At 34.3% G+C, this 12,640-nt stretch overlaps 1 protein-coding gene across 2 annotated transcripts in view; it reads left to right on the forward strand.

Moving 5' to 3' along the window:
* The window catches only part of RFX3 (regulatory factor X3), a 105,304-nt gene that overhangs the window by 76,166 nt on the left and 16,498 nt on the right, over window positions 1-12,640 (forward strand). The window contains exons 5-7 of one of the 2 annotated variants that reach the window (XM_021531725.3): window positions 5,797-5,871; window positions 9,941-10,122; window positions 10,683-10,802. In XM_021531725.3, the coding sequence (XP_021387400.1) occupies window positions 5,797-5,871; window positions 9,941-10,122; window positions 10,683-10,802 (377 nt within the window). The remainder of the gene's footprint in view (window positions 1-5,796; window positions 5,872-9,940; window positions 10,123-10,682; window positions 10,803-12,640) is intronic. The other variant, XM_021531727.3, reaches the window with a different exon arrangement.

Genomic DNA, 12,640 nt, shown 5'->3' on the forward strand with positions numbered 1-12,640 from the left:
AAGGTCCCTTGGCACTTGGGCAGTAACATTATGTTTGAAAATTTGGGAAGGAAAAGGTAATTTGATTTAATTCAAGTAATCTTTTTCCATTTTGTGACTGTGAGGTGTGCTTTTTTTCTCCCAAACAACTCCATATGTTCTTTTATAGTCACTAGAGAACATGCTGTATTCATTAGTCAGGATGCATGTCTTATGTACCTGTAGACTACTGGTAGTGTGCATTTGCAGCAGGTGTCTTGACCCTTATCTTTCTTGTATATTAAACTTCCATATGTACAATTTAATCAGGGGAGTTTTTTGGAACTAAAAAAATCCTTCTTTTTCTAAGTATTTAAGGCTTATCAGCATTCTTTTAAGGTCAACTTTATGTAAAATACTGCACTAATTTTACATCTTTTTCTTTTTTCTTCTCTTTCTGCATATTTACATTTCTTTCATTCTACAGACTTAAAGAAGTATCTGTCTGTCTTCATAGTATTGTTTCAATATTTTGAGCAAAATTTCACACAATCTGTTTGCAGGAGTTGCTACAGCTTTTTCTATTGACAGGAATGTAGATCTTTTAAGTCTCCCAGCTGTATGGGCTAGATTGGAGTTCTCCTCATGTGGTCAGTATAATTTAATTTTCAAGCTTGTTTCTTGTGAGCAAGCATGAAAATGAAATGTCTGTCTAACACAGACAAGCTTGCAAACAAACCTCTGGCACAGGTTTTAGAAAACAATATGACATAGATGAATACTCCGTCCTGAAATAGTATTGAAAGCCAACATGAACCATGTATGTTTGTGGCATTCTAGAAGACTGAAATTGTCACTTTTTCAAAAGGCCTGTGTCCATTTATCCTGTATTTTCAGTTTAGTTCTGCCTTATTTACATAGGCACAATTGCCACAAGCACCCAGGCCTTAGCTAGCTGTACCACCATATCAGTCTTTCTTTATACATATGATGAATTAGTAATTCCTTCATAATGGAGCATTGTGATGATAGCTGCTTTAGAATTTCACTTCCTTTAAAGCCTGAAAGGGTGAACCTTTGGAAGTGGATAAAAGGCATTGTGAATGAGTGGTGCCTGTGGAAAAAGAGACAGTAGCTATCTTTTTTCAACATGCTGCAACAATATATTGAAAACTAAGGTACCACCTGCCTGCCCTGCTGCTGGTGGAGGGCGATTTGCAAATGCAAACAGATAAAGGAAAAAAAAAAAAAACACCAACATTGTTTTCTTTTTTGAACTCCTTAGAGCAACTTACGATAAACATTTTGTATCAATTATTAAATTGTTACTTGATCATGGGAATTGTTAGTTGAATCATATAGAAAACTACTATTTCTTTCTTCTTTTTCTTTCTTCTTCCTAAGGGGAAGGGAGTTTTTTGCAAAGTGGGTTTGGGATAGGTGTTTGCTATGTCTGTGCTATATGCATCTTAGACTATTATGTGTAATTTGTTTATCTAGTAACATGTTGATGAATACTGAGGCATAACCTAGCAAAAACAGTCAGTAACTTCCACATCAGTAGATCATTAAGGATTACATTATAGGTGCACATACTGGGATCAAACTGTTTAAGTTTTTAAACCCAGGAGGATATCCTTATTCCTTAATGATTGTGTCAGAGTATAAGGCAGTGTTTCAGCTCACTAACAAAGTAAATTGAAGAAATTCATAATCATTCTTTTCTCATCTATAATGATATTAATTTAATGACTGCCTATGTTTGTAACTGTACAAACTGATTAGTGTTCCTACATATAGTGTAACATTTAACATGGTTTAGTTGGAATTGCAGTGGGAGTCATAGTGTATATTTCAGTTATCAGAACTTTTAAATAAATGTTTTTAGTCTTATTAAGACAATAAAAGGGGGAATGTATGACTGGTCACATATTCAAATATGTGAAATTCTTCTTTATTTAACATATCAGATAAATATGTAGGAAGTTGTGCCTGGAATCTCTCACAGCTTAAAAATGGAAAGGTATCAGTCTTCCTTTTGTATTTACACAGAATATAATTTTAAATGTTAAAATTACTTTCATCTTTACAAAAAATATCATAATAATACACACTGTGTTACCTGTGTAGTTATTCTTTGTTTGTGCTTAAGTGCTATTTGAATAGAGATGTAATGCTCAGTTTTTCTACAGCCTAAATAAAAGTCCCTAGCCAGAACTTAGAACCTTAAAACTTGAAGGAACACATCCTTCACCTAAGGAACTTTTTACCCAGGTGGCTTCAATTTTCTGTACATGGGCATCACATAGAGCCTCCTGAAAACCAAAAACCCTTGGAATAACAGAGTAGAAGAAAATAAAATATTTAAACTGTGGGAGACCTACAAGAATAATTTAGCCCAGTGCTTCACTTCAGGGCTGACCCAAAGGTAAAGCAGGCTCTTAAGGGCTCCATCCAAATGCCCCTTACACAGTGATAGGCTCAGGGCACCATCAGGCTTGGCCACTCTCTCTTTATTATAAAGAAATGCTTCCTAATGGCAAGTCTGAGCCTCCCTGCCCAGCTCTGAACCGTTCCCACACATCCTGTCCCTGGATCCCAGGGAGAAGAGATCGGCACCTCCCTCTCCACTTCCCCTCCTCAGGAAGCTGTAGAGAGCAAGGAGGTTGCCCCTCAGCCTCCTTTAATCCAAACTAGACAAGCCAAAGCCCTTAGCAGCTCCTCACAGGCCATGGTGTGCAGTGCTTCCACCAGCTGCCTTGCCCTTCTCCAGACACCTTCCAGGACCTTCCCATGGTTCTGAAATGGAGCCCAGAGCTGCACCCAGCACTCGTGGGGGGCCCTGCCCTAACGCTGGACACAGAGGGATGATCACCTCCTCAGAGTGCCAAGGTTGCTGCACTCAGGATGGGTCAGGATGGGTTTGCTGCACTCAGGATGGGGTTTGCTGCACTCAGGATGGGGTTTGCTGCACTCAGGATGGGTTTGAGGCACTCAGGATGGGTTTGCTGCAGCCAGGATGGGTTTGCAGCACTCAGGATGGGTTTGCTGCAGCCAGGATGGGTTTGCAGCACTCAGGATGGGTTTGCTGCAGCCAGGATGGGTTTGCTGCAGCCAGGATGGGTTTGCTGCACTCAGGATGGGTTTGCTGCCCTCCTGGCTGCCAGGGCACTCTGCTGGCTGCCACAGAGCCTGCTGCCAACCAGCACCCCCAGAGCTCTCTCTGCAAATCCAGAGCTGCCCCTCTCCCAGTTCAGACTTGTGTCTGGCATTTCTCCATCCCAGGTGCAGAATCTGGCATTTTGACTTGTCATTTTCATGTCATTGAAGATTGCCCAGTGCTCCACTCTATCCAGATCCCTCTCTCTGCAAGGCCTTTTGTCACTCAGGAGAGTCAACAGCACCTTCCAGTTTGATAACATCAGCAAACTTACTAATGGTGCATTCAACTCCTGTATCCAGGTCATGGTTTAAAAATGAATAGAACTGGCCCTAGAACTGAGCCCTGTAGTTCATCAGTAGAGTAAAACAAGAAGCAGTCATAAGTTTGCAGAAAGGGCAGGTGAATCATTTAGTGTCTAAGAAATCTGTCTTCAAATCAATCATATTTTATTCTAAAAAATAGTTTAAAAAGTAATTTTACAGTCTATATGCAAAGAGGATTTCTGGGATTGTAGAGACATCTGTCAGATAAAGGTGAAAGTTCATTTTATCAAAATATCATCTAAAAATGGTGAACAAATATTAGTAGTGAAAATAATTTCTCTTTAAGCTTGTCCTAGTAGAATACGTGGAGACTCATTTTAAATATAGATCCCATTTCTGAACTTGGTAAAGTAATAAACATGTTTTAGTGGTAACCAGTGTTTCTTGCCTTATGTGATGCACTAGAAGTGAGCACAGATTCTTTGCCTTCAGTGTCCATACACATGAAATTTACTAAAAGAAACTCCAGCAACAAAAATCTTCCAAATGATGGAAAGCCCAAAAGTTACCTCCAAAAGATGTGGAATCAATATGGCATTGAGGAGTCAGTGTCATCTGTAATTCCTCTTTTTAAGTGAAATTACTAGAGATGGCAAATTTTTTTTGCAGATTGGTTCTCTGAACAAAGAAGACCACAAGTTGCAGCAGCAAAATGGAGTAGGGCAGTAGTGGGAATGAGCAGCAGGTAGTTTAACCCCGGTGTACAGTACTGCTGTGGATTAAGCACTCTGGCACATGTGACCTAACATTCGGATTTAGGATTTAAATGTCTGTACACTCTCAACTGTTTGATTGTATTTTTTTTAGGAAGGGAAACTCTCTGGCTACAATATATAGTAAACTGACAGCATGATGATCTTTTGAGCTTGTAGTTTTTTTCTTGAAGCATGCTTTTAAAATTCGATCTTTCCTGTTTGATTGAATACGTTGACTTCATGGTATTTTCCACTGAAGCAAGTCAGTGAAGAAATCGGAAAAAAGAAAGAAAGAACATTATTGCCAAGCAAGAATGTTTTCTTGCATAGTAATTGTATATATTTAATAATGTACCTTTTTTAAAAACTTGCAAAGCTAATATGACACAATTAAAAGAAATTACTCCTCACAGCTAATATATTAAAATACTTGTCAATTGCCTTGGAAAAAAAGGAGAAACTAGTTTTACAGGTAAATTCAAATATCAGCAATAGTAGTTTTCCATTTCTACTATACAGAGAGTAAATTCAGGCAGTATTGATAAATTATGTCACTAAAATGATAATTAGTGTATAATTCAAATACTGTGGTATTTGAAGTATGATAGAGAGAATTCATTAAAAATGTTTACGGAAATAATTATAAGTATTTTTTTGAAAAGTTTAAGTGGTGATTCCATTGCTTTCATTTCGGCCATTTATTGTAGCTAATAATTGTGTGCCTTTTCTTACTGTGCATTCCATTGTCTCTGTCATTTTCATTGTTGGTTTTTGCTCTTCTGGCCCCCAAGATAAATTACACTTAGGTTTTTTCTTTAATGTTGCTGCCAAACTGACCAAAATCAGAATATCCATTGTTATTTAAAAGGAAAAGAAAGAAAATGGACATGAGAGTAACCCTACATTTGCATTTGAAAAAAAATCTACTTTGTATTTTAGTTATACTGTGTTTTCTTTTCCTTTTTAAAGCCAAATTATTGTGAACAAATATGCTTTTCCAAAGGCTGGATCCTGCAGTCTGTGTAACTTCTGACTTTCCATTTACTTTGACAGCTGGGGATCTTCAAAGGGTGCTGGCAGGAGTTAGGGTTGATGTCCTGTCCCAGCGAAGCTAATGGTGTAAAGCCTATTGAATTATTTTGGTTTGGGATTTGATTCTGTGACTTCAGTTAGTTAAAGTTTTGTTTCTAATTCAATTCTTATTGCAAGCTCTGCATGTTTCTTCCTGGTATAGTTAAAGGGAAAACATATGGAGGCTTTCCAGAAAATAGTTTAGGGATTTTTTATTTAATTTTTTTTTTACTTTAGTGGTTATGTTTTTGTTCAATCTGGGTTATTTTTATTTCAGTGCAGCTCACTAGTAATTCTACTTCTTTGAGCTCATTCTGAGCAGCTTGGAAGGTAAAATGAACTTTGAGGCTGTGATCCTGCAGTTTATGTACAAGGAAAATTGGATATGTGCAAGGACTTTCTGACCTCATTGAGGAGGCTTGTGTTCACTGGGACTCTAGAATGAGCCCTTTTAATAAAATATATGCCCTATCCAGGGATAAAACAGGCATTTCTGTTGATCTGTAAGGAATCTGTCAAAACTTCTCTGATCAGGCTTTTTTACTATCCCATCTTGAGTCCTTTTTTTAATGACATCTATTATCAGATTGAAATGGCGATTGAGACACTGCAAAAGTCTGATGGTCTGTCCACTCACAGAAGCTCTCTTCTCAACAGCCATGTAAGTTGTCTCTTCTTCACATACACTCTCTCTTGCTTGTTCTGCATGCTTAGCCTGCCTCTAAATGTTTGTTTTATTTTATTATTACTTTTTGCTCTTAATCTTCCCATCTTAGTTGCTTGTAATCTTCTACTACACCTCCCATGGCTTTATTTTGTCAGATTAAATGTCTTTATGGTATATTGCAGAGTGTTACCTGTTTCCTATGCTGTACACCTGTGTTAGGATGAGTTAACACATTTAACTGTTTTGCGGGTTACAGTGTAAATATCAAGCTAAGGTTCAATTAATTCTAAATGAGCTGGCTTTGGGTATTTTAAATACAATTGTCTACATCATAAGAATTGTACCATATACTAATTTTGTGGCATGTGAAGAAGAAGAAAAGAAACAAACAGAACACCTAAAAATATATATTTTGGTTATTCCTAGGTATTTCTTCATTTATTCTGACTAGTGAGTTTATTTTGTAATTTTTTATTTAAGAATCTTAAGGACCCTTCTGATGACCTGGTAAAAATTGAAAGCAGTGCCTTAATTTGAAGAAATTAAGAAATGTGTTATTCATCTGCCTTTTACTTTGTTCTTATCAAAGAAGTAGCAAGTCTTACGGTTAAGAACGTTTCATAGAAAAAGCTAAAAGATATTTGCAGAAAACATGATCTCCAAATATAGTGATAAGTTCATTATATATAACCTTAAAATTAAGGGAAAAGACCAAGATAATTTTACACTTATTATATAAATATTATGATTTTGTAAGTTGTTAGCCTTTCTGAAAAGTTTTTTTTTCCTGTCGGTACTTATGGTTTTGAATTTTGTATATTTGCCATGTTGATTGGTTTGTATTCATATTACTTTCTTTTCCCTTCTCAGCTTTGCTTGTAATATAAATTCAAATACCATTATTGTTTACATAAGAAATTGAGATTTAGTTTGCAGTCTGAATATAGAATATGATGGTAGATATTGTCCTTTGGAAATCAAATTAAACATGTATGCTTTAGAAGGTTTGGATTTGAAATTGGATTTTTTCCTGTAGGGGTCTGATTTTGTTGAAATTAAAATTAAAAATGTTCTGTTGAGAATTTAGGCAAGCTGTTTTTTCTTAAATGTAAAATTTAGAGAGGAAAACTGTATTATAAAAAAATTACAAGAAATTATCTACAGACAGACATTTAGATTCTACCTTATGTGCTTACAAAATAATTTTTGAATATAAAGTGGTATCAAAATTATTATTTAAATAATAATATATATTATTGGACTGCTAATATCAACATCATTGTTCAAATGTGATTTTTAACAGACTGTAACTTTTTGGGGAATGTTTTAGAACGATCTAGAAAAGACTTAAAACATTAGAATTATTCTACGTTTGTGCTTAAACCTGTTAGGAACTTCACAGTCTCTGTATAAAACCAAGAAAGGTTACAAGATAAGCTGCAGTGCCTCTGTAAGCTTTGTTTCCTGGTTCTAGGCACTATTCACAGTGTTTTCCTAATAACAAGATTTGCACAGAAGATCACAGTCTTCCCAGCTGTGAAGACTTACCATGGTATTTCTTTACTGTAAACACTTTGTGAAAAATACTGTGATAGGAATGACTGTTTGACTCTGTGGGGAAAGAAAAATTTAAAACAAGCCTTGTACGCATTTTTGTGGCAAGAAGTCTTTACTGCTTTTGGTCTTTTTGAAATAAATTTAAAATCTAGATCAAGCCTACAGGCTGTTTTGCCTGTTTTTAAAGCACTGCTTATTGTCTTTAAACTCAAAGACAGTGTAAAGGAAATTCAAGTGTAGATGTGCACTTTGTATCTTTAAATTTTTCTTGAATTTGCCTTCTAATGGTTTGGTTTGGCATTTATTAAAATAATAGGCTTAGCAGATTTTAAAATAGAATTCTAAATTGTGTTTTTAATTAACTTATAAACTTAGAAGGTAATAAATTAATTTGTGGAATTTTTTTAGTTTGGGATTTAAATTTTTACCCTTTGATACCTCAGTGAGGTTTTGTAGGATTTTTTTCCCCAAGTACATGAGTTCCCATTTTAAGGAGTTTGTCATTTCTCCTCTGTTTTCTTTTGTTTCTTGATGTATTTCTGCATGGGATCAACTTATTCAACTAACTGATAGTTGAGTGATTTATAAATGTTGCACCTTAATTGAAATCACACTCAATTTTACAGGTCTGGCTCTGTAAATATTTCATACCTTTCCCCATCTTACCAGTACATTATGGTCAGTAGTACAAATTCATAAGCCATGACTCAAACCTGGAAAGTTTTAGAATTGTATTTTAGCTTGATAGAGAATGTTTGGATTCTTTAAAAGGTTTGTTACAATAATGTTTGGATTCAATTTTCTCTTAAAATCATGAATTAACTGCACTTTTTCTTCCAGGCTATAATCTATCAAGTAAGGATTTCAAGCTCTTGCTACTAAGTAACTCCTTCCAAGAGCAAAAATTCTTATATTGCACTTAACTTTTGATTTAGGTTTTTTGTGTGTTGAATAATGCAAGTTATGTTTGAAATAACATCTGTTAGAAATCAATATAATTAATGAAGTGCACTCAAAGTGATTAATAATAGATTAGAAACCATCTGGAGGAAAATATCTTTAATGCTACATACAATTTAATTACAAAATAATTAATTTTTGTCAGTCTTTTGGGATTGACAGAGTTTTTCTCCTTGGGGAAGGCAGAAGTACTTCATGTTCTGTATCGTTCTGATTCAATTCTAGATGTAATAATATATGACAAATGTTATATAAATGTATTAATAAAAATAGAGATGTAATAACAGATTTTCAATATGGATAGATTGCAACCGTTGAAAGTCATAACTACCTTTGTTTGTAAGCCAAGACAGGCTTATGTCTGATCACTAGTGAAATGAGTTTAATACATTCACACAAAACTCAAATACTAACAATTATACCTCTTCTTCAGCTATATTTCAAAACAATAGGTGCCCAGTTTGGAAGCACTTGTGAATGTTAGTACATATAAAACAATGATAAGTGATGATTAGCTGTACTTCTTCATTTTCTTTATTTGAAATCCAAAATTGCCTGCAAACCAAGCTAAACATTGTATGTCTTGGAAGCATTTTCATCTTCTCTCTATATTTTTCTACAGCTTAGAAAATTCTAGGGATCCATGACAAGTACTGGGAAAAATAATGAAAAATGTTGACTTATCAAAAAACTAAAACAATGAAACTTAATATATTTTTAGACTATATTGATTTTAATATATTTCATAATTTTCATTTAATATTAAATCTAGAAGTATTTAATTGTCCTCTTAACTTTTTTTTTATATTAGCAACAGCTAGAGGTGTTTCATGAGTTTGCTGTACTTAGAATCTGCAGTGATGTTACATAAAGTCTCTTCTTGCATGTTTCTAATTATCTACCACAATTACATTAAAAGATTACTGTTTTTCCAATAAACTCATTCTGTTCCTTTTGGAAGTCAAAGGCAAGCAGGCTACAGCTGAAAGGGTTTGTATCCTTAATGATTTATAGACATACCAATTATTTTCAATGTTACCTGGGTAGTTCTTTGACTTTTATGCACTAGCTTTTTTCTGATCTTTATCTTAATGTTTTTTTAATAGTAGACAAAGAGAAACAGTATCATATTCCAGATTTACAAATACATTAATTACCTATTGTGCCGAAGGAGTTTGTTTTCTGCAATTTATGTGTATTGCATTCATAATTCCGTTATTTCTTTGTGGTACTAATAATTTGTCTCGAAAGCTTAGATACCTTTATCACATACTGATGTGTGATACTGAATCAAAAATATTTTAAGAAAAGAACACTTTACTGAGGTCACAAGTGCAATGAATTCTGCTATTCCCTGGTAATTCTGAAGGTATTAAAGCATTATTGTTTAACTAGCATTTAAAGACATTCTGAGGAAGGAAGTAATTTTTTAATAGACCTGAAGAGTGGTTCCAACTTGTTCCAACGAGTTAATGCTGTATGGCTACAATATTTTTAATAAAGTATATAATAAAGTTTGTTTTTTTCTGTTTCATATGTGATATAGCTTCAATGGCTTTTAGACAACTATGAAACTGCAGAAGGAGTGAGCCTTCCAAGAAGTACCCTTTACAACCATTACTTACGACACTGTCAGGAGCACAAGTTGGATCCAGTCAATGCTGCCTCCTTTGGAAAACTCATACGGTCAATCTTCATGGGACTACGGACCAGAAGACTTGGAACTAGGTTTGTGCAATTGAAATCCTGAATTATAATAAAAAATAAAAGTAATAATTATGAATAAGGAACTAGTCTGCTAAGAAAAAGAATACATAAGACCTGCATTAAAATATTAGTGTTTTTCTTTTAGCTCTATTTCTTCATGTTGAATAGTTCTATGTTTTTTCAATATATTATTACAGTTTTATTTTTTCTGCTTTTGACAGTTTATGTGTTTATATTTTGGTAACTACACTTCAGATTCTTATCATTATAAATAAAACATAATTTTCCATTTGGAATCACTAAGAATACTGTTTGCCCATAACTAGATAAATTGTATTTATTTACATTTCATTTTTCTTACTCAAGTGGAGTGCAAGTTAATATGCTGATAATATTTGTTTAAGAGAGTGAAATAATTTCCCAAAGGTAGTAAAATGACACTCATGGTAAACAGGTATGACAGGAGAGCCAGACCTGATTTATGTGTGTTGTTTTCCAGTCAGTGTAAATTGTAAAGTAAATGTAATGTAAATGTGTAAAATTAGTATTACTGCTTTTTTAATTCTTGCTTTTTCATAAAGGGGGAACTCCAAATATCATTACTATGGGATTCGTGTCAAGCCAGACTCTCCTCTTAATCGACTACAAGAGGACATGCAATATATGGCCATGAGACAGCAGCCCATGCAGCAGAAACAGAGGTAAAGTGTGAAACACAACTATTCACACTATTTCTACTTCATCAGGTCTTACTTTTCCTTACATGGACAAGTTTGAATTCCTGTTCAGCTTTTTTGCTGTGAAAACAAAAGTGTGCTGAATACCCAGTTGATGTCAATGACGTCAGGCACTGGTCAATGTGAAAGAATATTTACCTAGAATATGAACTTGCAGAAAATAAATAATAATAAAATGACCGATAATATGAACAGATTCTTTTTAACTATATTGAATTCTTGTCCCACAAGCTGTATAAAAGCAGTAACAGCTTTAATTTCAAACATTCCTGTTTCTTTTCATTGCTGTATCATTTTATGTTCACACTTCTTATCAGAGAACTTACTATTAAGTTGCTTGGAATATATTTCATGTCCCTGTGAAGAATTAATATGGCCACAATGGTTTGCCTCCAAGTACATGTAATTATGTTCCCTTAGTATCTGTTGTTCCTGAGGAATCTGTGAAGGCTCAGAAGTAGTTGAAAGCTGTGGCACAGGGCTGTACTGGTGATGAAAGAAAGTGTGAATATGCATATTAAAAACTATGTTAAACAGAAAATTTTAGGGGAAAAATTGGAAATTAGTGCATTTCTTTGAAATTAATTTTGATTTGACTGGTTTCACTAGCCAGTAATATTACCCTAAAGTAAACTATGTTAGATGCATAATTTCGTTACACTCATAGACAGAAGAGCACCATATCAAGCAAGTCACCTTTAGCACATTTACTCCTCCAAAAACGTTCAGTTGAATCTTTTGCTGGGCATAATACAGGAGCATGAGATGTCTCATAATAGCATCGTGTAGAAAATGCTTGTTACAAAAACCATGGCAGGATTATATAGTAATGATGATAGATATTTACAAAATCTCCCAGCAAGCCTATTTTGCCCTCTCAATCTCATTCACTTAGACATTTCATTCACTTGCATTCAGAATTACATATGTGCACCAAAACATATGCCACAATGGTCTAATTAGAATTATTTCTAGAAAAATTACGCCAGTCAACTAAACATTGTCACATATCTTGTCTTCTTTGTGATTCACAAATTAAAAATAATTTTGGAATTTCATTATATAGCTGTTAGGACTGGATATTTATTTTTGTATTATTTCCTTCATTATTTTATTTAACACCACTGTATGTCTTACATAGTTCCCTTATTTTCCTTACCTAAGTATGTTTGCATAATTTTCTTGACTTTTAGTCAGTACGTTCCTTGATTATATCTGTACAAAATGACACATATGGCACTGTGTGCAGTTAGTGCATACTTCTGTGCCCCATGTTTTGTAGTGGCACACATGTACCTGCACCAACATGCACCCAATTCAGGCTCAATTCACACCAATCCTAAGCTCTGCTGTGAGAATCTGTAAAGGTGTTGATGAGGGGTGGGAACTGCAAGGTACTCTTATGCACAATAGGTAGCTGTTACATTAAAAATACTGTGCTGTAGGAGGCTTAGTATTTAACTTCAGTGTTTCATATATGATGGTATGTGTTCTTATTGTTATCCAAGTATATTGAAAGATTCTAGCAGGATTTATTAACAGAGAACTAAAAAACTGAATATTGTAATTTTCATTGTTATGGTAATCTTTCTCTTTTGTCAGCTTATTTATATTTCTAGTGGTTTTTTTGTCTTTTAAATCAGGGGTAGATTGCAGTCAATGTACTTTTCTTCTGGGTAGTTATTCCAATTCTACCATCTCTATCAGACACATCTAATTGAATAAATACTTCTAGTTCTCTTCAGCAAAGGCTGTAGACTGAATGAATGCCTCATTTTTCTTCATTCCTTTTCTTAATTTGG

This window comes from Lonchura striata, chromosome Z (genome assembly GCF_050655825.1).
Source record: "Lonchura striata isolate lonStrDom1 chromosome Z, ASM5065582v1, whole genome shotgun sequence".
Lineage (NCBI taxonomy): Eukaryota > Metazoa > Chordata > Aves > Passeriformes > Estrildidae > Lonchura > Lonchura striata.